Source organism: Aspergillus vadensis (genome assembly GCF_003184925.1).
Source record: "Aspergillus vadensis CBS 113365 unplaced genomic scaffold BO88scaffold_29, whole genome shotgun sequence".
NCBI lineage: Eukaryota > Fungi > Ascomycota > Eurotiomycetes > Eurotiales > Aspergillaceae > Aspergillus > Aspergillus vadensis.
In genome coordinates, this window is record NW_020292067.1 from 411856 (window position 1) to 437142 (window position 25287).

Below are 25287 nucleotides of genomic sequence, written 5' to 3' on the forward strand. Positions count from 1 at the left end.
AGTGATAGTATCTGATGGTATTTTAGCTCGCATGAGTTTCAAATATTTCGTAAACTCGGCTGATCCCTCAATGATTGCGATGGCTTGCTCGTATGTAGAATCAAGACCATAGTTTCCCATTTTACTAGTAGGCAGCATATTTTCAAGTCAATGTCCAGAAACTCAGGAGTGATGTCAAGGAATAACATTATTGGGTTGAAATCATGGACCTGCCTCCATCCCAACCTCTCTGGAAAGCTTGTTCTCCCAGTGCCTCCAACAATGAGGACGACAGAAGAATCACTCTACTTTGAGTGATTCGAATATACTCCTTGGCAATGCTTGCAGCTATTACCTACATCACTGCTATAACCGAGAATACCATGTTCACTGACGACATTAGCATCAACGTTGATTCCTGATGCTTTTATTATCGCAGCGATTCTTGAAATCGATGCACAGGTATGCATGTCCGAATCTCCATCGGCGGTGTCATATGCTATATCCCAATATGTAATGCCATCAACCTGTGGTGTTATCGACTGCCACCCAACAAGCTTCAGAAAGATTTCTTGTCCATGCTTTTGTTCCATCCCAGCCATTTCTGAACAGTATGGGCTTTAAAAAGTAACAACATGTGCTTCCCTTCTACTTCCACCTAGCCCAGTAGCTAATACTAGCTGGTAGAGATGCACCCGTTCAGATAACCGGCGTTTCTTGCAGGGTTGTGTTGGTTGATTGGACGAACGATGTGTAGATTTATTCGGTAGATGGGCGCAAGCATAGTGGCCACTATGGGGGGTGCCAACATGCCTTCTATGTGTTCTTCTAATAGTGGGTGTGGTATTAGAGGGCAGACGGCAGCGGTAGCATGCCGGTGGATTTGCTTTTTTGTATATTGCATGTTGTATATAGGTTTGTTGGTGGAAGTCGGTGTTTTGTAGGCAGTGGTAGTTAGTGAGAAAGCATCTTTGTCTGATGTAGGGTTTGAATGGAGAGACTGCTATCGCCAGTGAAATTTTGGTGAATATAGCTAAGTTAGGTAGATATATGCCTAGAGATGCTGCATTGTCTTGCATAGTTAGGCAGTGTATATATAGATGTTGTACCAGAATTGGGCTGTTGGAGTAGAGAAAGTCTTGTGGGTGGGAGAGGAGAGATGGGCTTTATATACCATGATGGCTGTAGACTAGTGAAGGCTTGGCGCAGTGGTGACAAGGGCTAGATGTGAATCCAGACAAGCTAAGCTTATTGAAGGACTGGTGGGAATAAACCTATTCAACTACATCTTTCACATAGGCTAGTGATGGTATTCTATTCCTTGGCTAGCAGCTCAGATGTCACATTATTATTATTAATTCTAGGTAGCGTGGTCTAAAAATGACATGTCCTTCAATGCGTCGCTCATCGCGGGAGCGGACGACCGCAGATGGATCGTTTCGATATCATGTTACTCCAGACACCCTGTCCGCGGCGTTGGTGCCTCCAACAGACAGAGGCCAGTGGCCGTACCTCAAAGGTCGACCGTCCGCAACTCCCATCCAAAATGTTCAGAAAGGATTGGAAAAAGGAAAAACAATACTACAAGTAGTTACAGTTCAGAAAGGCAAAAGAAAAAATGCCTGCAGCCATTCTATCACCAGGACAGAAGAGGGTGCCCGTAGTCACGAAGCAGGCGCTTGCTTTTTTTCAGCAAGGCAGGAGAATCCGGCATAACTGACGTTGCAGCGCCTGACGTCTTTAGTGCTTTAGCGAAGACGGCAGAAACGCTCATGGGCGGGGACGGAATGCAAGCAGGCAATCATCCTGGGCTTTGTTAGCTTTTAAATCGATTCGGTAGAGCGCAAGGTAACATACCTGAGGGAAGATCGTGGCAAAGACCTTGATGTCTTCCGACTCGGGAGTGGGAGTGTGTTCCCAGTCCATCTCCATACTAGCCTTGCCAATCATGGCCATCAGGTTCAGCTGGGCGTAGGTCTGACCAAGGCAGTAGTGGGGGCCGGTACCGAAAACGAGCCAGTTCTTGGTCTGCTGCTCGGCGGTACCAGTGATCCAGCGGTCAGGGTCGAAAGAGTCGGCGTTGGGGTAAGCCTCCTCATCGTGGCAGGCGGGCCACACCGAGGGAATGATCATGGAGCCCTTGCTCACGGTGACGTTCTCGCTAATGGGGAAGTCCTTCTTGACCAAGTAGGGAACCATGATAACGGGAGGGCGGTAACGCAGAGTCTCCTTGACGACAGCACGAGTGTAGGGCAGCTGGTCAAGCAGCTCCATGGTCAGAGGGGCCTTGATGTCACCGTTGCGAACGGCCAAGTTCTCCTCACGGACCTTGTCAAGAACATCGGGGCGGTCGGCCATAAGCTGGAACAACCAGGTAGAGGCAGCACTAGTGGCATCCTGGGAGGCGAACAGGAAGGTGAAGACGGTCTGGGCGATTTCATAATCGGTGAAGTCACGCAGGACCTGGGCGGGCTTATCACTGGCGTCGACTTGAATACCCTGAGCGATCTTCTCACGGTACTTGGCGGAGTCCTGCTGAGCCTTGACCCACGCGTCCATGATACAGGAGATTTCTCCACCAGCAGCCATGCGAGCCTTACTCTTGGCAGCACAGTTGGAGAACTCGGCCAGAACCATGTCGGCAGCCTTCTTGCCGTACCAAGCCTTGGTGTAAGGCAGGATGAAGGGGAAGTTGACCAGCTCCAAGGCAGCAGTGATCATGTAGTAGTCATCGGCGATCTTCTGGATAGCTTCTTCGGTGATGTAGTGACCGACGAAAGTACGGCAGGACACGGCGCACATGAGCTCACGGAATTCGGGCATCCAAGGAGTAGGCTTGAAGTTGTTCTCCTTCGAGATGCGCAAGAAACGGGCGTAGTACTCGTTGTAGACCTCTTCCATGCGAGGGAGGTAGAAGGAAAGAGCCTGGCGAGTGAAAAGACCGTTGAGACCCTTACGGAATTCAACGTGGTCTTTGCCGTCCAAGAAGACCCAATTGTCGGCACCAAGAAGCTTATGTGCAACGTCCACAACACAAGGCTTGACGTAGGTGGGCGAGTTGAAGATCTTGCGCGACATGTCGCGAGTGGATGCGATAACAACGAACCTATAAGCAGATAAATTAGAATCTGGCCTCTTCCAGCCATGCGCCTCGCGACACACCCGGAACATGTCGCAAAGGGTTACTTACTTGTGGAAGACGGATACACAGCTCAGTTCACCGCTGTCCCATTTGGCCTTGTATTCGTGGAACTTGGGGTTCACCGACTGAAGGAAAGGTCCCATGAAAGGCAACTTCCATGCTGGGCCGACAATGGAGCCCTTGAGCCAGAGATAACGGACTATAAAAACGGTTAGAATTGAGACGTGATTTTCCCCCAAATCTCAGGATTTGGCTTAGAGGTAAGACGTACATTGGTCGTAGATGACAGCGGCAACAAACAGAGTCAACAAGGCCTTCCAAACAGTGAAGCCCTCGAGGACGGAGGCGACCAGACCGGTGGGCTCAAAGAGCCTGGGGGAGACGACGGCATCAGCCGAGGGGGAGACGAAGCTCCCGTTGACAGAGGCCATGTCGGATGATCTGATTGATCAATTGAGACGGTATAACGGTCTCCAACGGGGTAGGGAAGGAGAGGGAGGAGGAGGAGGAGGAGGAGAGCGGCGACGGCGGAAGGAAAAGAAGAGGAAAGCGAATCCAGGGGAGACGCAACTCTAATTTCGGGGCAGAATTATTGGCGAGGGCAGACAAACTCGCTCTGGATTGGCCGGAACGCCGGACGCTGACAGTACGGCGACGCAGGAAGCCCCCGATGTGCAGGATCGGCAGAATATTATGATTAAAGTCTTTGTTTTTCACAGAGCAGAACAGAGTTTGAAGTAAACAAGAGTATAATATAGTCAATCGTAAAAATCTAGTATATTACTAGGATTTAGGAATAGCTGGTCAAATGATAATATTTTTTCGTGACCGACACCCTGGAATTTGTGGGCTTACGTGGGAATCTTAAGCAAACCCTTGTACGGAGTAAGATGAAGGAATCAAATCTGCACGGGAGGATGGCTGATGTGGAGGAGACAGTCCAACTGCCCCTGGATGATCGCTCGTATCCGCGCGTATTTCCACGCTGTACATCCGTGTCCCGATTCTGACGAGAATGGCTCGTTTGGCAACATCCCACATGCGCTGCAGCCAATTGTCAGACGGCGCTTGCTCCTTTGAGCAGTCGCTAGGCAGGTTATGGTTAGCTCGAATCACTAGCACCAGGTACCGATCTTGTAAAGGAGAGGCGGGTGCCATTCCCGCTCGATAGTCAGAACGGTCCAAACCCATATTAACTGGATGGCAATTGTATTACGAACCCTGGGGATGTCGTGTGTTCGATGTTCCATCATCTTTTTAGATAAGTGTGAAAATAATACGACAATTTATTAACATGTGGTCCTGGCTGTGATGTAGTCATCTCCACAGTTTCATGGCCATAGTATATGAGGCACGTGCCTGTGGATTAAAATTTCATATCACCATGCTTGCTTCGAATATATATCCAGTACTACTAGTGGTGATTCACCACCACCGAATACATTTCTATCTTCCCAAAAGTCCAATAAAATACCAAATTACCATAGCACCAGGGAGCAAGCAATACCATACTAGACAAAGACAAGCTACATCATCGTATCCGTACCATTAATCTCACAACAAACTCTGATAATCTAGACCGCATAAAGCACCGCGAGATAATCTGCAAACCACGAATTACTAACGCCACATCAGTCACCTCTCCAAACCTTCGGTAAAATGAAATGAATGCCCGGAGGAGCCGGCCACTAACCAGCCTATGGAATTTGAATGACGACGCAGTTTACTGGTAGCCAAGCAATACAAATTGCTATCGTACCATTTGTTGGACTCATGAAAGGTGATCCGGCTGTCAAACTTCCGAGTGGATGTTGGCTCGGCTTATCCGGAGAATTGGCCCGTGCGGTTTCCACGGGGAACTGAGCATCTTTGACAGTTGACAATATGATGTGTGGATGTAGTCGGAGACGTCCGGATGATATCCCGCCTACCAGTGCAGTGTCGAGGACGGATTCTTAGCCGTTTCAATGTATTGTATGGGAAATCTCGTCTCTAAGAGTTCAGACATCTATCCTACTACAGACTGATTGGGCCTTAGCGATTGCGCCTCGCATCCCACCGCCTTATAGACCGCTTTAAGCGGCAGAACCTAGCGAACCTCGCAGGAAAAATCGCGGATTTAAGCGGATTTAAGAACATACAGATCTGAGAAATTGACTGAGAAAACTGGAACAATTGGGCGGTGGCAGAAAAAAAGTACTGAGATAAAGGCACACCTATGCACTCTTATGTATGTCTTTGAGATGGAAATCAGCACAAACTTGGATAAGACATCGATAGGTCATCTGGAAAATAAAGTCAAGACTTATTCTGCTAATCGATTCATTGGTCGCAGTATCATCATCATCAGATTTACTATGTACGCTAGATACACCTGGTGGGTGCTGACATGCAATAGCACATTACACACTATGTCATGGCAATGAAGCCGGTGGAGAGTTAGATGCCCTTTCGCAGCCTGAACAATCAGCAGGCTACCGACCAAAGCCGAACCAGCCGCGTCGTCCACCCTTCTTCTCTTCCGGTTGGGGTTCCGGTTGAGCCTGAGCCCTGTCTGCAGTAGGTGCGCCTTGGCGAGGGTAGTCGATGTAGTTCCAAGCCACATCGAGGAACAAAGGCTTCACTGGAATCGGCTGCATTTGAGGGGGATAAGGAACAATGTTGGTCAAATCCAGAGCATCACCGGCGTAATCGTGTAGACGTTCAATTGCGGGGCGCTGAGTTACGGATTGCGACTGTGCTTCAGCAGACATCTTCTCCAGAGTCACCAAACCGCGATATTGCGCAACAAGGCCCTTCAAGGTGGATTCCAGAGTCTGGACCTGGCTGCGGGAGATATCCAGCCTCGGTGGCCCTTCCGTTTCAGTCAAGGATTGGGGTGACCGTGCGGTCTCCGTGACAAGAGCCAACGCCTGCGCAAACAGGGCGAGTGCATTGGTGGCCTTGCCCAGAATTCCGTGCGATCTTCCGATGGTCAGACATCTAAAACTCTCCAGTTAGCATGTTATATTGGTACTGGAGGGCTGCGCTGCTGTACCTTAGAGCACGGAAATACCGCCGCTTGGCATCTAGCTCCCGGACAAACGCCGTATCCGCCGCAACTCCGGGAAGCTCAAGAATGAATTCGATACTTTGAAGGGTAGAATCGTACAGGACGACTCTTTCACGCAGCCGTGCCAGCTTTTTACCGGTGGCATCATCAGAAGCCTTGGCACCCTTGGGTAGCTTGGTAGGGACAAATTCGAAAGCAACGCCGTCGTTGTCTCCGCAAAGAACACGGTTACGTCCGATTCTCCACCCAACCAGATCATAGTTAACAGCAGTCCGCGTTATTTGCAGAGCCTGCATCCTCTTATCACTCGGGTCAACTCCCTCTCCCGCGAGATCATCGATCGCAGTCTTTGTAGCATCGACGGCATCTTGACTGGCGATGATAACATTATCGTAAGCAGCGGCTTTGTCCTTCGAAGAGGCATTATTACCCTCGTCTTCCGCAAGCCACGTACTAAGACGAGACTCAGCTGCCGCTGCGGACGCGAGAGCCTGTGAGATTGCGGCATCTTCCAGACCAACTGTATGCGATCTCCATGTGATGCTTCCAGGGAGTTGCTGCACCTCCCCGTCAGCGGTCCTCCGTGTGCCCGCTGCATCCTCCATCAGACAGTTGGGGTCCAACTTCTCAACCTCGGACCTGATGGTCGCGTCCGATGGGAAATAGCTAAGAGCCAAAGACGGAATGGGCTTTGACCGCGGAAGCTTCAGTTGATATGCTGCGTATCTTATACTGGGGTCGACAGTGCCGGAAAGAAGGTCTCGGAAGGCGTCCTTCTTGACTTGCTGACCCAGAGCTGCATAGACGACTCTGGATACAGAGTAGTTTTGAAGACACTGCTCCCAATTGCGCTTCTCCAAGAAGAATGCCCCCAAGAGGGATGCCAGGTATGCACGAGCTTCGAGGACATCAGTGTCCGTAGCGCCAGAAGTTTCCTGATCCTCGAGAACGAGCACCAATTGCTTCGCATATGTGACTGCCTTCCGGAGTTTCGAGATAATGTGACCCCTGGTCGTACCGCTAATTCCCTTGGCCGAAGGGTCTGCTGAGTGAGTGGTCTTCATGTGCATTGCGTTCGCCCATGCCCGTTCGGCGCTGATGAGTAGAGTGTGGACGTATCTAAGGAACTCGGAGTGTTAGTACAATTCTTATAGCGGACCCAGCCATATCGTTGTTCGTAGGAATATGTCAAAGACAACTTTAGAGACATACTCCACATTGCTGTTCACATCTTCCGCCGTCACAGGTCGTTTGGCAATGTACTTGCTGCGTTTGGGGGTTGTCTGTCCAAGTCGCAGGCGGGCGCTGTGCAACTTGCGGGTCGTGTGTGCTCGATAAGCGTTGTAATTTCCCGTCAGGAGACTCTCCTCCCTCTGGGAGAAAATGAAATCGGTGATCTCCATTTTGCCAGCAATATTCGACAACTGGGGGAGCTCGGGGCGATGGTGGTGTTCCCACCCGAATGAGTGCGGGCTGAGGTGGTCAGGACTCGGCCAAACAAATCCCCGGCTGATTTCGCGGGATTCTCTTTTCCAGCATCGGGAAAGCTTGCTGCTCGGCCATCTCGAAAATTATCCCACGTCAACCTCCCGGCCATCAAACCACACCCCTTGGCTTTCTTGCTTGGAGCCGTCGGTTCTGTCTTCTCTGAAGCCGGATCCTCTCTTAAATCTCTCCAGGAGGAGCAGCCATCTAACGGCAGGCTGTGAGCTTCGTGCACAAGATTGCTTTGCGTGGTATGGCCTGACTCCCTTAGCACCCTGCACATTCCTGCATGCCCAGCTCGCTGACCTCAATTGGCATCGAATACAGTTTGATCCCGATATGTTATGCATCGCAGTCAAGTTTCGGTGAAATTCAGGGTTTGGCACCGCAATTTCTCGAGGTAATGCTGGAACGGGCTGCCGGATGTCTTGAGAACGCGGGACGGCGTTTCTTCCGGGATCCCAATGGCGCCATTCGAGGTCGGGGGTCGATCTATTCAACTCTTGGGCAGTTCAGTAGCCCGGGGGCGGAGCTTTTGGTTTTCCTGCAGGCACCGCAAAGATCCGCGTCGAATACTTCAACCGCCACCTCGACAACCGGAAGGACAGCCACGGACCCGCGGGCCCCCGTTCTCGAGTTTCTCTATCCCCCTCGCACACAGGAGTTTATAGCGACATGCTTGATACGTTCGCCAAGAAGGATTGTCCCGCGACGGAGAAGGAAGGCCGTCCCTGGCGTTTCCAGGAACTACTCGTCAGAGGCTGTTAGCCTAGACCACAGGGTGGACGCTGAGGCTCACATGCTTGACGAATCTGCTGAAATAATTGCCGATGAGGACCGCGACACTGCCAAGACCGAACTTAGGGCATTATTGGATAAGGAGGAGATCGAAGATTCCGATAAATTATGGAGCCTTTTCTCAAAGGCTGGTCACCCTCTCGACCTGACTTCTGCATTGCTGGCGAGACTAGGCAGCTCTGATCGTGACGTTGATAACAGAAGAGCCAGGCGACTTCTCAACTCCCTGTCTATCGAGTCCCGAACTTCTGAGGATTATCTGCACATGACCAAGTCATGTATTACCACAGGGAATCTTTCGGATGTGGATGGGATATGTCAGGAAGCAATCTCCTACAACCGTGGCGTCTTATGTTGGGCATACTGTTTTGCACAGTTTGTGAACTCTGAACAATGGGATTATGTGCAAGATATTTGGAGATCGAGGCCGTTGGGCGACAAGTCGCTGTGGCACACTGTCGCCCCTTGGCTACAGGTGTCTACCGTGCATAAGCCTTTGTTAGCACTTGCTGATTACTTACAAGATCAGAGTCTCAACAGTCCAGTACGTCTTGCTGCTCGCTTCATACTCAATAATGTATTCTCTAGCACGGAGTTTGCCGAAGCTACTGCGACGGAGACCCTTCTAGCACTACTGCAAAAGTTCAACCATCTGGACTTGATCACTTCGCGGAATTATCTTGATCTTATCAACACCCTTCAAGAATCAGAGCACCGATCGACGTTTGTTCGATCTATCGTGGTTTATCGGAATTTCCGTTGGCAGATGGAGGAAGAAACTCCACCCCGAAAGCTTCTGGCTAAGCTGTTGAAGCGTCTCGCTTCTTTCGAGATCACGACCGGTATCTTATACTTCCTCGATGAGATTTCCCACTTCCATCGCAAACCGACAGAGGACGTCTACAGGCAGGCGCTTATTGTTTTTTCGAGAGCCGGTGATGTGGATAATGTCCGGCATGTATTCGACAGATTCCTTTCGGACCACGGAAAGCCGCGAAGCCGCAAACTTGTGGCTCCGCTTCTCTATGTCTACGCCAGAATTGGCGATGTTGAACAGACCACGCGTCAGTTCCGAAGAATTTCGGAGGAGTTTAACCTTCAACCGAATGACATATGTTGGAACATCCTGCTCACAGCTTATTCCAAAGCGGGAGATCTTTCAGGGACCTTCACCATGTTCAAGAAGATGATGGAAGAGGGTGTTGAGCCCAGCTCGCACACCTTTGGTATAATGATGGGTCTGTGTGCTAACCGAGGCGATGTCACTCATGTCCGTGATCTGCTCAGTCTAGCCCAACAACATAACGTGCAGATAACCGCCCCCATGATTGACACAGTTGTGGAGGCTTATTGCAATAATTCGGAGTGGGAGATGGCTGAGCACGTTGCGGAGACTTGCCTCGGCCTCGACGTCAAGGGTTCTCGCGTAAGAATGTGGAATATCTTGCTATGGAATTATGCTTTCCGGATGGATCTGGAAGCTATATCAAGGATACGTTCGCGGATGGATGCCTCAGGACTGGAGCCCGATGATATGACCTATTCTGCTCTCATGCTCAGTCTTGTGCTTATAGGCCAGACGGATTCTGCCCGTCGCATCCTGAGGGCGCTCCACCGAGGCCGCCGGGTTTACGCCACTGAATTCCACTACGCAGTCATCCTGTATGGCTATCTGAAGGACCGCAATCGGGACATGGTGCACATCATTTTCCGCGAAATCAAAGACAGATTCAACCAGCCGGGACTTGGCTCGAGGCTCCTTGTGCTCAAGAGTCAGATCCAGCGAGATTTGCAACTTTTGGCACAGGGTGGTCAAGTCGGCAACCACGCAAATGTTCGTCTCGAAAACTCTGAGAAATTTCTCGCAGAGACTCTAGCAGATTACCACTCTACCAAGTTGGCGACGAAGTACCCGTTGCTGGGTTCTGGTAGGATGTCTGCGAGGAAGGGATTCCCTGCTGTTTATTACGAATATATGATTTCTGCCTATGGTATGAAGGGGGCTTATCTGTCGGCTCGGAGGCTTTTCGATGACTATACCGCTAGTCATCCACCCAAAGACTCTGACGAAGAGAATTACCATGACATCGCGCCTCTTCGTTTGCTGTCTGCTCTGATGCTCGCGCATTTGAAGGCTGAACAGTACCAACAGGTGGAAGAATGCTGGAACCTGGCTTTCACTCGCGCATTGAAGATAGCTAGTCCCACTTCTCCTGAGATTGATGAGTGGCTTAGTCGTCAACTCAACCCAGGTACACCGCCCTTACCATCTCATGCCGAGCTCTTGGTGAATCCCGACGACTCCCAAGCTACGCCATCCGAGTCAGCTACGACAAAGAAGGACCCGATTCTACCGGCGTACCGCTTCATGCTATCTCGCCCTCTTTCACTGTATCTGCGTTCTTTGGCTTATGGAAACGAGGTTTCGAAGATCTCCGAGGTCATAGCAAAGTATGTGGAGGCAGGCTTCTCCATGACAACCTTCAATTGGTCCACCTTTGTGCAGATGCTTGCGTCCTCCGACAGGTTGTCTGATCAGATTGAAGCTTTCACTGTCTTTGAACATAAGTTCATGCCCAACTTCCCTGGGTGGGATAATCTTCGTCGAGGATATGGTGCACGACCTCCGGGTGTGCCTTCAACCATTGATGCGATGGAGAACCCTAAACGGGCAAAGCCACCTAATGTATTGGGCAAACTGGGCCGGCGCTATTGGAGCAAGATCCAACCGGACTTCATGCAGCCCACATACGTGTCCATGGTATATCTGGCTGCTGCATTGAGACGACTTCGCGAACGGAGCATTCACGAGGGAGGCACGGATCTTCAGGCTATATACGATGCGGCGCCTAAGACGATCGCAGCAGTTGCTAGACTTCCTTACCTCCGTGAGAAGTTCCAGGGTGTGCTCCTCCGGCGTCGGCAGGAGAAAGGCGAGATGGTTGATGAACTTGGACGTGATCGCTATGTATGGACAGGCGGTATTCTTGGTGTTGGCGGCCTGACTAGGTCTAAGTCGCGGAAAGAGCCGACTGCTGAAAAGGCGGGGCAAGACAGCAGCAATATTCGAGTCGAAGCACAAGACGCCACTTCGGAGCCAACTGATAAGCCTCCAATCAATGTTGGTATTTCCGAGTTGGACGATGATGAGCAAGATTCCGATGTTGCACCCTCGCCGTTCAGGAAGACCCTCGACTACCCCGATGAATATGACATGGAGGCCGAGATGCTGCTCGAGGAGAGAGACAAGGAACTCGGAACGAAGGAGGAATTGATGGATGATGAAAGTCTCGTGGAAGATGATGAGGATGATTTCGACGATCTGGAGGAGGACATGGAGGAGGACATGGAGGAGGACATGGAGGTCGAAGAAGAAGAAGAAGAAGGAGAAAACGAAGAAGAGGAAGAAGAATGGGTCGCAGAGGAGGCAGAAGAAGAAGATGTTTCTGATGCCGAAGAACAGGACATATATGAGCCCCAAAACGAGGGACAAACCCCTCTAGGCGAGGGTGAGACTCGTTGAGTTAAAGTGTATTTTCTAGGATGTACCCCAAACGGGGTGTGATGATCAAGTTGGGCGAGTATGTATATATGTATAAAGAGATCTGAATGTATAGTAGTATAGTCAAAGCATAGCACCTGATCATTATTGAAATTGTACACTATTGATGAAGAGTTCCGTGACAGCTTGGTTTCTTTGCCCTCAATTCTGCTTTGAGCCTAATTGCAAATCACCGTCAACTAGTCCTGGAATACCCACCATCGATTTCCCTCTACCTTTCACTGTATCATTCTAGGGAGCTACTAACTTGATTGCAGCCCACATCAGGTGACAGCAAGATTTTTTGCGAAGTGCGATAGTTCCATGTCAGCGCTAACAACAGCCTCAAGTGCAGATGGCATGTCATCCAGTCGATAACCCAGATAGATTGACTTTCACATGTTACGTATTTCCTCAAGCATGCGAGTAAGTAGTCCAGTGGGGGCCAAAAAGCGGGGATCCATGAAGAAAGGAGGCTTATACGTACAAATCGAACTAATCCACTTTGCCCTTAGGGACTGACTCTTGCCCTACTGCTAGTAGCCATTGAGGCTGTTCCATTATCCCGGAATTTCTCCGTCTTTCCATCCAAACCAGAAGCTTATCCTTTTTAGACTCATAAAGCCGCGTCACCAAAAACAAACTAGCACATGTTCACCGGCCATCATCATGCTTTGGGACTAGAGACTGTATCTTTAGGCAGAAGGGAGATATGAGCTCTTTCCGGATCGGTAATCAGGGCCGTACCTTCCGATTGTCTGGTTTTCAGCCTGGGACTTGTGTATCGCTTCAGATTTGTCTACTCAGGTCAGTTCCTTTTTCTCCTTCGGCATTTACAGGCTGGATGATCTACAATAACATCGTGATCTGCAATATCATGCATGATTGCCTTGAGGCCAACTCACATAGCTAAGTGAGTATAAGGTAGAAGAAACGCAGAAAAATTCGATTAACACAGCCTTTCATAAGGTGGAGAATGCTCTCCTCTTATCTTTCCTCGCTGGTAAAGATGACAGCAGGAATCCTCTCCTCAGATCCTGCTATACAAATCAAGCTAGCTAGCTGATCCTTTGCTTTGCTAGCGTGAACAAACCATCTGAAGAGCCTCCTGATATACACCTCTGAAGATTAGAGACTTTCAAGCGAGTATTGACAGGACTTGTGTCCTCCAGGCTGAAAAGGTATATAAAGGGCCCAAGTCACTGAGACTTCCTGTATTCTTCATCAACTCATCGCTCAGATCTCTCACTGTCCTTGCCTCATTCTTTCCAGCACTTATCACCAGGTATGGAAGCGTCACTTCCAATGTGCCCTAACCCTATGACTAGGTACTGATTAAGAAACACTCTTTAGTGTGCATGAACCTCCTGCAACTTACTTGTCTCCTCATAATCGACCTCTGTGCTCTGTATCACCGCTACACCGACGGAGAATGGTCAAGCTCAGCAAGGTCCTGTGTGGCGTTCTCGCATGCGGGCTTATTGATCCATGTGTTGCTGGAGACAATGAAACAACATATGATGTGATCACCACACCAATCGTTGCAGACTGGGATGACGGTCTTGGCAATATGACTGCGACGTTGAAGGTCATCAACGCCGACTATGCCTGGCAATGGGCGAATGTCACATCCGACACGACGGACTTGGAGAAGCGGACGGGCATCACCATCCAGAAAATCGTGACTACCGCGAAAGTCTCCTCCCACGTGATCTTCACAGTCAAGGCCGGGCTTGAAATTTGGGAGTTTTTGGCGGGTCTCATCAAGTCGAAGTCGGACGCAGACTCGTGCACCTTGACCTACGGTACAGATGTCAGCGGGGAGAAGGTGCTCGGATATGCGTATAAGGCGACGACGACGGGGTCAAACTGCGATACGACCGCAGAGAAAAAGACAATCCTGGCCGCTGTCGAGAAATGTGTGACTACTCTGCACAACAGTGGCACCACTGTGGGTTGCTGTCAGTTCAGTCATGGAGGCACTTGGCGGGGGCATTTGCGGTTGAGCGCTGAACCCAGCGTTTACCCGGTACATGCTGTGGATTGCTGAGATTAAAGTAGGGTCAGATGGAGGGATACAACGACCGGATACTGAGGAGTTCAAGTTAGATCGATGTAAATGTTGAACTGGTTCAAGATGCGAGGCAGTCATCCTTGTTTTGTTATTAATATGCTGAAACACGAAGTCCCAAGACATTATCGTGTGCGAACTTTACATTAGTTTGAGGAAGATATGCTACTTTGGTCCTTAGAGTCCTCATAAAGTAGAATTCTTTTTATGCTCTGTTACAAACAACTACTTGATAGTGATACGAGGTTTATCACTCCTCGAGCACAGAGCAGATTCTGGAAATACAAAACGCGACCATTCTATTGGCCCTTGAAGGAACGCTTTTTACCCCTTCAACAACCACCTCAGGATTGACTGCAATGTGTTTTAGATTGAAAGGCCCCTCCCCTCTTCCAATTATCACAGCCTTACTCAGTATTAGTAGTTCGTTCAGCATCAACACCCAATTCCTCCTCAACCCAACTAACAACATTCTCACACGCTTTTTCAGGCTCCCGTTTATACTGCAAGAGAAACCCCTGGACGTCAGCAATACTGAACCGACCCTCAGGCAAATTTTTCGAAAACTGCTCCGCAAGGATTTCCAGCTTTTCTTTCTCATCCTCGAACGCTTGCTTTTCCTGATCACCCTGACGGTCACAGCTGTATAGACTTAAGAACAAGTTCTTCAGCTCCTCGCGAGACGGAAGCTCGAACCGAATATGCAAGTCCACGCGTCCCGGGCGAATCAATGCGCGGTCTAGTTGCTGCGGCGCGTTGGTTGTCATGATCAGGATGCGGCCCTCGTGGGAAGAGACGCCGTCGATTGCGTTGAGTCAACCGGATAGGGAGATTGCGGAAGCGTTTGCCGTATATGGGATTGGTTCTGGTGCTCTCATTTGTTCTAGTGTTTTAGGAACATCATCTGGGTAGGTACTGTTACTTGTGTTGGTGGTAGAAGGGACCATGGGTCCATTTCTGTTCAGCCCTGCGGCGTCAACATCTTCCAACAACACGACACATTGCGTCGGGATAGCCGAGAACATGCGGATAAATCCTGGCTCCTTCATCGTTGGATCTCGCAAGCTTAGGACGTAGATGTCTAGACCGAAGACTCCGGCGAGGGCGGACGCAAGGCTAGTCTTACCTGTGCCTGGAGGTCCGGAAAAGAGGTAACCGCGTCGATAGGGGATACCGTGGTTGGCGTACCATTGTCTGGTTCTGGGGTGTAGGTATTCGGATATATCCTGGAGGATTCTTTGTTTTTTGTTCTCGTTCAGGATGATGGTGGAGATATCTCGGAGTGGGCGAGTCGCGATGGGCATCCAGCGGATATCCCGATAGAATGGTTGGGTGCGGTAAATTGAGATGGTGGATTCGGAGGCCTTGCAAGAATACGTAGGCACGGACTTCTTCGAGGAAGGACTTGAGTGGTGAGAGGGATAGGCTGAGACATTGTAGGGTCAAGTGGGTATTGTCTTCCCTGTCCATCAGGGGGTTGGAGTAATTGAGGCTGTTGGATCTATGATAGAAGTAAATCCATGTCTGGTTGAAGCGAAAAAGTCGAGACCCATGGAATGGCTTCAGTTCGATTGACGATCGTCTGTCATCCTCCTTACCGGGGGGAGCCGTTCCGTTAATGTGCATGATTTTCTGCATTCGTGAAAGCCTTGTAGTTCTTCTTGCATCGGAACTGTTTGCGGTGTGCGCTAGAACGGAGAGGAAATTGCGATGCTGGAATACATGGTCTGCCATCCAGCGGATGATGTCGTTATACAGAGGATCATCGACTTTTACGTGAACGGTTGACAGACATGTCTTTGCGGCGTAGTTGTAGACAATATCTCCAGTCGAGCGGAGGGAAGTTATGATGCCAATTATGAGGAGTCCAAAGTTCACCACAATGAGAGGATCAAGATGCAGAGTGTTGCGAATCATATCAAGGAATGGACTGATTATAACGGCGCCTGTAAGATGACCAGATGATGCCATCTCCATCTTGACCATGTGTGCCTCCTGGGCTTTCTGATTGAAGAAGGCTCAACTCTGCTTGGGGTGCTGTTTTATTCTACATACCTTGCTGGTCTGTAACAGAATGCTATTGTTGTTGAAGAGACAGGTTACTACCGACGACCGACAAAATATACACTTCTGAGTGAATGGTATACCAAAGCAGCAGTGAATCGTCAGCCTTTGGATCACATGGTAGGGCTTGTCTAGAACTCGGATTGCTGACTTTGAAGTCGATAAGTAGCTGCAAAATCATCCTGGAAGGCTGATCGCACCTGTTCTATGCTATTATGTAGATTTGAACTCAGACCACACCAATCCAGCGGAATGCTATACTCCATCGTTAGTGACCAGGACACGGATCCATATCCTTCTGCATGCTCAGTGGTATCATCTCCCATATTTCTCCCATACACCACCAATTTCCCATCTATCACTACATCAAAATCTCCCTAGGGTCACCAACATGGAATCCTACACAGTGAGGCTCACATTTCCCAAACATGGCCACCAAATGGTCTGTCCAGCGCTCTAACAACGAGGCTCTACTAGACGTAGCCCAAAGTTCTGGATACGCTTGGTCATTGGTGCTGGGAAGTACTGGTGCCTCAACTGCACGTCTGATTTCCGGCAAAGTTGATCATTCCGCCCAAATGTGCCTCGACGATCTCTAAATTGACGACGAGGCGTTCAATTGACTCATGTCGCTAACCCACACGGCGATTGCGTTTTACCCGCTGGTGTGGAAAATGAACTGTATGAGTAGGTGGTCATTATCAGGATGCTGTTGTTGTTCTTAAAGATTGCAGTACTGGAAGGGGATACATTGGCCCCGCTTTGTGCTTGTATTTAAAAAAATTGAGGAGAATTGCAGATGAGAGTATTATCTCAGTTCCCTATAACCTCCTACTTAGTTTCGAAAGGCCTTCTCTCCTATCTTGCCAGGACGGATTCAAGGTTGTGTTTATTGTTGCCATATCTAACTAACGAGTCCCCACAATGGCAATTCAGACTAATAGTTTAACTTCTTCACCCCACAACCTTACCAGTGCCCTAAGCATACGTTATTTACATCGCATAAAGCCGAGCTGCCGCACCGTCTGCGGAATGGGTCTCCTGCCTGATACTCGCAAAGTCAACCGATTGAGGAAAGTGAAGCCGAATCTCCGACTGGCAATGACCGAAGACCGATGTGTTTGACCCGAAATCTCGGCTCTTAGGGACTTGATCAGCCACTCACAGGTGGTCAAGTGTTTCGATTCTTCAAAATCTCGCATTTAAGCTTAATGATAAGATAAGATTATCGGGGATTTGTGCAGGCACGGAGACTCTCAATCTTCTATGCCAGACACGCTACTAAATGATCAACATCCCATGTTGCAGGCCTTGAAATTAGTATCTAGAAACATACGTAAGTGCCTTGGTTGTGCTAAAGAGTAAATGGTTCAAAGCTTCAGCCACCACTGTAAGTTCCAATGGTATAATAATGTCGTGAACCTCAGTTCTGTCTACTCTGTTTCCACAATTGCAACCATTCAATTTCCTTTGTTCTATCTTCTATCGCTTTTTCTAGGGTCAAAGACCCGTCCCTTCTCTTCATTTGCAATGTACAGCCTGGCTGCTGCCATTCTTGCTGGTGTCGCATCCGCGGCATCGCTGAACAGTGTGTGCACGACCGACTATGTCACGTCCGTTCTGCCCACTGCTAGCGATGACATTCCTTCTGGAATCACCATCGATACCAGCTCTGTATCTGCCAGTTTTTATCGCAACTATTCCCTCACCGATTCCATTTTCTGGGAGGACTTGACCATCAACTTCTGCGAGGTATCTTTTGCCTACAGCCACCAAAACGGTGATGACCGCGTAGTTGTCCAGTATTGGATGCCGAGCCCAGACACATTCCAGAACAGATTTCTTGCTACAGGTGGATCCGCGTATGAGATCAACAACGGCTCAGGAGGGGGTGATGTCGCCGGAGGGGTCGCCTTTGGGGCTGCCACTGGCTACACTGACGGCGGATTCCCTTACTGGGGTGGCACTGACTTCGATGATGTTGTCATTCTCGGAAATGGAACTGCCAATTGGCCTGCCATCTACAACTGGGGATATCAGGCCATCGCCGAGATGACCCAGATTGGGAAGGCTTTCACCAATAACTTCTTCAACGTCGGGAGTAACGCTACCAAGTTGTACACCTACTTCATTGGTTGCTCTGAAGGTGGACGGGAGGCCATGAGTCAAGCCCAGCGTGCCCCCGAATTATACGATGGCATCGTTGCGGGTGCCCCTGCTATGCGCTACGGCCAGCAGCAGGTGAACCACATCGCTCCTCCCATCCAGATTCAGACCATTGGCTATTATCCGCCTTCTTGCGTGTTCGATACGGTGGTTAACGCAACGATCAATGCCTGTGATGGCATGGATGGCAAGGTTGACGGGGTGGTTGCTCGTAGCGATCTCTGTTTCCAGAATTTCAACGTCTCCTCAATGCTGGGTAAATCTTACTACTGCGAGGCTGGGTCGACCAGCAGCCTTGGCCTGGGATACGGAAAGAGGAGCAAGAGACAGACGACCTCTGCCACTCCCGCGCAGAATGGAACTATCAATGCCAAGGATATCGAGGTGATCGAGGATCTTCTGACTGGACTGGTATGGACCATTTCCCAACACCTGCGCTCCTTTGCCTTCAGACTGCTGACCTGGTTCCCAAACAACAGAAAGATTCGAATGGTGACCTTGTATACTTTCCTTTCCAGCCTACTGCCGGTTTTGGAGACACCACTGTCTACGACAGCACCACGGATTCTTGGACGATCACTTCTCCTAACTCCAACGGAGAATGGATTACCAAGTTTTTAAACTGGCAAAATGTCACAGAAATGGACATGTGGGGAGTCACCAACGATGACCTGAAGGCATGGATGATCGAAGGAATGACCAAATACATGGACTCTCTTCAGACCACGCTTCCTGACCTAACCCCGTTTCACTCCAAGGGAGGCCGTCTGCTTCACTACCACGGGGAGGCCGATAGTAGTGTGCCCCCGACCGGATCTATTCACTATCATGAATCGGTTCGCAAGATCATGTATCCCGACCTCTCTTTTGCTGATGGTAATGAGAAACTCAACGACTGGTATCGGTTCTATCTTGTCCCTGGTGCAGCCCACTGCGCAACCAACGATGAGCAACCCAATGCTGGCTTCCCTCGGGACAATTTTGCCCACATGGTCAAGTGGGTGGAAGAAGGTGTGGTGCCCACCACAATCAATGCCACCGTTTCTTCTGGAGAGCATGCGGGCGAGGTCCAAGAGCTTTGCACTTGGCCGTCGCGCCCCTACTGGACTGACAACAACACCATGATCTGCGAACAGAACGCAACCTCTATCCAGGCCATGCTCTGGAAGTTGAGCGCTTACCTTACGCCTATCTATTAAGGAGCCAAACGAAGAGGTAGCCAAGGATGACATGTGCGTGTTCTGGGGTTTTCTAGGACCGGATCCAACTTCGTAAGGAACGGCGATTGAGAATACGCATGTTATCCATTCAAATCACTTCGTTTCAATTTGTAATATAAGAACTGTGAAAGATCCGACCTTGCTACCTATTCTCTTCTTCAATCTCAGCACATATAACCTATCTTCCTATCAGATTACAACTGCTAACTTGGTCTTGAGGCCGCCTTGATGGAAGTTCTTGGATGTCACTTGCATGTGTGACATCAGACGCACCATTAGCTTGGCTCTCATGAAAGAATCTTGCTTGGCTAAGCCCAGTCAAGGACAAGCCTTATCCCAAAGCCGACGGAGATCGGATGTTACAATTGCCTCCGACCCCCGAAACATCCAGTCGCACAATTACCAACACCACTACACTATCTAGTATCTACACTAGGTCACACTCATCCATGCTCCGGATGGGGCTGGAGAATTTCCATTTGTCCGATAGTTCCTCCGGTCATTGTGGGGAAGTCCCCGCATGACATCCATGCTCTGGGGTATGTGGGAATGGCACGACTCTCGACATTCCATGCTATGGCTTCAGTCCGCTTGCATTTAGTGTTGAAGCTATGCTAGTCCGAGTAAGAAAAAGCGAGAAAGGTGCCCAATAATCAAGGTATTGCGGAGCACGGCTATCTCGAGTCGGTCATAGACGCCAAATCTGGATAGTGATGTCTTTGGCCTTGTAGTGGGTTGATTCCGAGATATTGGCAGATTGGGAACTTTCTGACTCAGAGGTGGTTTCCTGGTCTATATAAAGGGAGACTCTACTCACCAGAGGACTCAGAGTTGTAGGTCAACCCATTTCATCTAAGAACAAGTTGGAGCGCTAGAGTTCAAAACCATGCTCGTTGCTACACTTCTCAGCCTGTCAGCAGTGGCTGCCGCCCTTCCAGCATCCAATTACGATGGTCCGTTACCTTTTCTGTCTCAATTCAATTTCATACACTTACTCTTCACACTACCTACAGCCCTCCCAACCACGGGGACTGTGATAAACCTAGGTATTACCACCTTGAACGAGACCTATACTGTTCAAGAGAACGACACTTTGTCGGCCATTGCCGCCAAATACGGCGTGGGAACCTGTGACCTTGCCCGGTTGAATATCCTCGCTGATCCCAATTTCATCTATGCTGGCGAGGTGCTTCGCATTCCTGCTCAGCCGACCTTCCCAGATGATCTGAGTTGCTTCAGCACCAACAACACCGAGGCCACCAGCACTTGTATCGATAGTGGACCACACGTGTATACGATCATGCCTGGAGACACCATTCAGAAGATTGCCAACGAACGATTTAACATCACGGTCGAGTCCGTCATCAATCAGACCGCTCAAACTGGGTATATTGCCGCCTTGAACCCTGGCCCTTATGATGTCCTACAGACGGGCGAGACAGTGAAGATTCCCATCTGTGACAATACTGCATGTACCATGACACAGTTTACTCTGGGCTATGGTACTCTACAAGACTTTGCTACTTACTATGGGGTCGCCGTGGGACAGATAATGGCGTTGAACTTGGGCTATAATCATTCGGAAGCTGCAGTTCCTTTAGGAGTGCTTTATGATTGTAGCGCTGTGGATGAGGCTTGAGAGATGTTTTTCATGTAAATAGATCCAAATGATTTGGAAGTAAATGATAGATATTAGGAGGAACATACAAGGTATTACTACTGCTGTTGTACGGAGTAGTTTATTCCTAGAGCCCAAGTCCTAGTATGCTTGTATTATATGCATGCATTATGTATGGCTGACTCATCTAATACACTGACACGGTAGCACGCGTCCTTTTGGCGGACGCGCTCCAATATTACCCGATTGAGCTGTCGCGTATGGCAACCTGAAAGATCCTCCCGGCAACCCACCCTTTCTTCCCCATCAACGAGCATCAAAAATCACCTCGACATTTCTCCCCGCTTGCTTTTCTCCCACTGGACCCCACCCTTCTAGCTGTTTTCTGTTTTCACGCTTCATTGCCAATTCTCCCCTGATACCCCTTATTTTCTTCTTACTAGCAGTCCGTGGGAAAGTCCGCCGCCATGGAGGGACAGTTTGACGACGCCGCACAGGATCGAGTGCGTGCCGCCGTCGAGTTTCTTGACCCCAGTAAGCCCGGAAAGACTTGCTGCAATTGAATGCAATAGGCTAACTTGGTTCTAATATAGGTGATGCGAGAGCGCGCAGGTCCGTTGCTCACCAACCTACATTCAACAACTATGGATGACCACGCCATGGCAGACGCTAACCAGTTACTAGTTACCGGGCCGATATTCTGTTGATGTTGAATCGGGGATTGCGTCGATTGATAGTATGCATATAACCTCATACATTGGACATAGCATATGGGTTCCGGAAGCTAATGCCATACGTTGCGCAGGTTAGCATCGATGAGATCCGAGCGCATAACCGTGAGATGGCCGATGGGTAAGAAATAATCGCTTCCTCATACAGGCGCTCTGGCTAATCGCATACAGCCTTCTCACGTCGCCATATGAATACTCCGATGCCTTCGAAAAGGCCCTTAAAGAGATTATCAAGACTTTGCCGAATAGGCCATCGAGGGAAACGGGAGACGATGTGGTATGAAATGAAAGGCACCTCCATGATGCTCTATGGTTTCTAACAGTATATAGAACTACCATTGTGGCTTTGTTGGCGCATTCGGAGAATATTCCTGTAACCCTAGGACGCTCGGTTCCTCACACCTGAACCGAATGATCTCCCTGGAGGGTATTGTCACAAAATGCTCCTTGGTCCGACCCAAGATCATTCAGAGTGTGCATTGGAGCGAGCGCGGTCAGAAGTTCCTTACAAGAAAGTACATCGATGCGACAATGACCGCTAGTGGTGCCACGAGCATGAGCATCTACCCCCAGGAAGATGAGGACAAGAATCCGGTATGTTCATCTAATACAGTATCGACATCCTGAGGCTTATACGTTTCGTCATATTAGCTTGTCACAGAATACGGTTTCTCCACGTATATGGACCACCAGACTATTTCGATCCAAGAAATGCCCGAGAGAGCCCCGGCTGGCCAGCTGCCTCGGAGTGTGGATGTGATTGTTGACGATGATCTGGTTGACCGCGCTAAGCCCGGAGACAGAATCCAGTTGGTCGGAGTTTACCGCTCTCTGGGTAACAGAAACGCTTCGTCTACGTCTGCTACATTCCGCACGCTTGTCCTTGCGAATAACATTATCCAACTGTCTTCAAAGTCCGGTGGAGGAATCGCACAGGCCACCATTACCGACACCGACATCCGCAACATCAATAAGGTCTCCAAGAAGAAGGGCGTTTTTGAACTCTTGTCGCACTCGCTCGCACCCAGTATCTACGGACATGATTACATCAAGAAGGCCATCCTGCTCATGCTGCTCGGTGGTATGGAGAAGAACCTGGACAACGGCACTCATTTGCGTGGTGATATCAACATTCTCATGGTCGGTGACCCTTCGACCGCCAAGTCTCAACTGCTTCGTTTCGTTTTGAACACCGCCCCGCTTGCGATTGCCACGACAGGTCGAGGATCTTCCGGTGTCGGTCTTACGGCTGCCGTCACGTCTGACAAGGAAACTGGCGAGCGGAGACTTGAAGCTGGTGCCATGGTTCTGGGTGATCGCGGTGTGGTCTGTATTGATGAGTTCGACAAGATGAGCGATGTTGATCGTGTGGCTATCCACGAAGTCATGGAGCAGCAGACCGTCACCATTGCGAAGGCCGGTATTCACACGAGCTTGAACGCCCGGTGCAGTGTCCTGGCCGCCGCCAATCCGATCTACGGACAATACGACCCCCACAAAGACCCCCACAAGAACATTGCCCTTCCGGATTCTCTATTGTCGCGTTTCGATTTGCTCTTCGTCGTGACCGATGACATTGAGGATTCCAGGGACAGAATGGTGTCAGAGCACGTCCTCCGTATGCACCGCTACCGCCAGCCCGGCACTGAGGAGGGTGCGCCTGTCCGCGAACAGCTTCACCAAACTCTTGGTGTCGGCCTCGAGGATACGCAGGACTCGAACCAGCCTACAGATGTTTACGAGAAGTTCAATGTCATGCTTCACGCCGGCATGGCCCACATGAGCCGTTCCAAGAGCAAGAACATTGAAATCTTGAGCATTCCCTTCATCAAAAAATACATTCAGTACGCCAAGTCTCGTGTCAAGCCCGTCTTGACCAAGGGTGCCGCCGACCACATTGTCGCAACATATTCCGCTCTGAGAAACGACGAACTGTCTGGTAACCAACGCAGAACATCGCCCATTACTGCTCGTACCTTGGAAACCTTGATCCGTCTATCCACGGCCCACGCCAAGTCACGCCTCTCGAACAGAGTCGAGGAGCGCGATGCCAAGGTCGCAGAGTCTATCCTCCGGTTCGCCATGTTCAAGGAAATCGTTGAAGATGAGCGCCGCAAGAGGAGAAAGGTCGCTTCGTTTGACGAAGATTCAGACAGTAGCGACTCTGACTCTGACGACGATAACACTCCTGCGCAAACATCCAGCGCCACCCCCAGATCATCCAGGAGAGGCGGTCTCCGATCCCGTGCAGCCAACGCTCGTTCGGCCACCAACGAGGACACAGAGATGGATGCGGACGGAGATGCTGTCTCCGAGGATGGCGATGGCTTGTACAATTCTAGTCCCCGCGGTCAACGACTCCGCTCTAGCCAAACATCCCGCACACAGACACAAACACAAAGCCAGTCCCGGATGTCTGTGGCTTCATCTCGACCCGCGTCACAGCTGGTCGAGTCCCAGACAGACAACTCGCAGTCGCAGAATACGACTGCTTCATCTGAGCCGATCCAGCCCGCTCGCTTGACGGTCTTCAGGCAAGCACTGGGTCCTCTGATGGGCACACGACTGTTCACCCACGGTGACACCGCCGACGTCGAATCGCTTATCGGAGCTGTGAACACTGCGCTGCGCAGCACGCCTTCCCTCGGCGAATCGCACGTCTTCCAGCGCGGGGAAGCTATCCAGGCCCTGAGGGCTATGAACGAGAGGAACGAATTAATGTATGCCCACTAGCCCTTTCCTTGATCACATAACACAAGTACTAACGAATTTCTAAAATAGGTACCTTGAGGATGACGAAACCGTCTACAGAATCTAATAAAAAACAAACAAAAAACTACTGAAACTCATCTTACAACGTTATACGACCTAGAGAAATGGGATGGATACCTACCTGACGGCTGAATCACGCGCATGATTTATTTACATTATTTTTTCTCTGTTGCCTGATTACATATAACCTGTTGTTACGGATAGTTTGGCGTCTCGGAAACTCATCATCTATATTACTTGGCTTCTAATTTTCCACTTCTTCCTCCATGTGCATGCATCTCTTGTTAATCGGAATGCCGTCCATCACATACTTCACAAATCAATGTCTACAAATCAACCATCTACCCAAGCCCGGACTTTAGGGCTTCCTGATATACATTAATATGACATGATATGATAGACCGGAATAAGGTTCTTGAGAGACTAAACTCAGATAGTAGATAGACTACGGAGTACTAAGCCATACTTCCTTTTTCAACCCCTCCCCTAGTCCTTCCATCCCTTTCATTGCTTTTTCCGCTACCACTAGTCTAGTTCGCCCCTTTATCTTGCATGCTTGCATATCCCTTACGTCCGAGGCGCAGGAACCAGCCTGGATTTGAGTTCGCCTTAACTACTTAGGCTAGTCTAGTCTGTCCGCTGCTCATG

General features: G+C 49.8%; 4 protein-coding genes across 4 annotated transcripts; 1 reads left to right on the plus strand and 3 right to left on the minus strand.

The window, feature by feature from the left end:
* Positions 1 to 1285: 1285 nt before the first annotated feature.
* On the minus strand, positions 1286 to 3638 carry erg5 (C-22 sterol desaturase erg5). The gene is made up of 4 exons (XM_025707688.1): positions 3393 to 3638; positions 3170 to 3320; positions 1837 to 3085; positions 1286 to 1785 (listed from the first exon to the last, which is right to left on the minus strand). Exons 1-4 carry the CDS (start codon positions 3550 to 3552, stop codon positions 1750 to 1752), a joined length of 1596 nt encoding a protein of 531 aa, XP_025558501.1. The 5' UTR covers positions 3553 to 3638; the 3' UTR covers positions 1286 to 1749.
* A 347-nt stretch (positions 3639 to 3985) lies between these two features.
* Positions 3986 to 4312, minus strand: BO88DRAFT_419307 (uncharacterized protein; the record flags this gene model as incomplete). Its single annotated transcript, XM_025708385.1, has 1 exon — positions 3986 to 4312. The coding sequence occupies one exon, from the start codon at positions 4310 to 4312 to the stop codon at positions 3986 to 3988; it is 327 nt and encodes a 108-aa protein (XP_025558502.1).
* Positions 4313 to 5388: 1076 nt separating this feature from the next.
* Positions 5389 to 7652, minus strand: BO88DRAFT_408357 (signal recognition particle subunit SRP68). Its single transcript, XM_025707689.1, has 3 exons — positions 7386 to 7652; positions 6159 to 7292; positions 5389 to 6103 (listed from the first exon to the last, which is right to left on the minus strand). Exons 1-3 carry the CDS (start codon positions 7574 to 7576, stop codon positions 5596 to 5598), a joined length of 1833 nt encoding a protein of 610 aa, XP_025558503.1. The 5' UTR covers positions 7577 to 7652; the 3' UTR covers positions 5389 to 5595.
* Positions 7653 to 8457: 805 nt separating this feature from the next.
* On the plus strand, positions 8458 to 24685 carry BO88DRAFT_429468 (MCM-domain-containing protein; the record flags this gene model as incomplete). The annotated part of the gene is made up of 14 exons (XM_025709154.1): positions 8458 to 8641; positions 8663 to 8802; positions 8833 to 10708; positions 10784 to 11361; positions 11383 to 11413; positions 11435 to 11871; positions 13197 to 13304; positions 13326 to 13447; positions 21616 to 21670; positions 21942 to 21988; positions 22039 to 22144; positions 22198 to 22479; positions 22588 to 24587; positions 24649 to 24685. The coding sequence occupies 14 exons, from the start codon at positions 8458 to 8460 to the stop codon at positions 24683 to 24685; spliced, it is 6003 nt and encodes a 2000-aa protein (XP_025558504.1).
* Between the last annotated feature and the right edge of the window lie 602 nt (positions 24686 to 25287).

What these genes read in the sequence shown, in the direction of transcription:
- BO88DRAFT_408357 (XM_025707689.1), bottom strand. Translation starts at nt 7,576, where the DNA reads ATGGAGATCACCGATTTCATTTTCTCCCAGAGGGAGGAGAGTCTCCTG. An exon ending in GATGTGAACAGCAATGTGGA is followed by an intron (nt 7,293 to 7,385) that starts GTATGTCTCTAA and finishes CGAGTTCCTTAG; the next exon opens with ATACGTCCACACTCTACTCA. An exon ending in CGGTATTTCCGTGCTCTAAG is followed by an intron (nt 6,104 to 6,158) that starts GTACAGCAGCGC and finishes GGAGAGTTTTAG; the next exon opens with ATGTCTGACCATCGGAAGAT.
- erg5 (XM_025707688.1), bottom strand. Translation starts at nt 3,552, where the DNA reads ATGGCCTCTGTCAACGGGAGCTTCGTCTCCCCCTCGGCTGATGCCGTC. An exon ending in CGCTGTCATCTACGACCAAT is followed by an intron (nt 3,321 to 3,392) that starts GTACGTCTTACC and finishes CCGTTTTTATAG; the next exon opens with TCCGTTATCTCTGGCTCAAG. An exon ending in TTGCCACGATCTTCCCTCAG is followed by an intron (nt 1,786 to 1,836) that starts GTATGTTACCTT and finishes AACAAAGCCCAG; the next exon opens with GATGATTGCCTGCTTGCATT.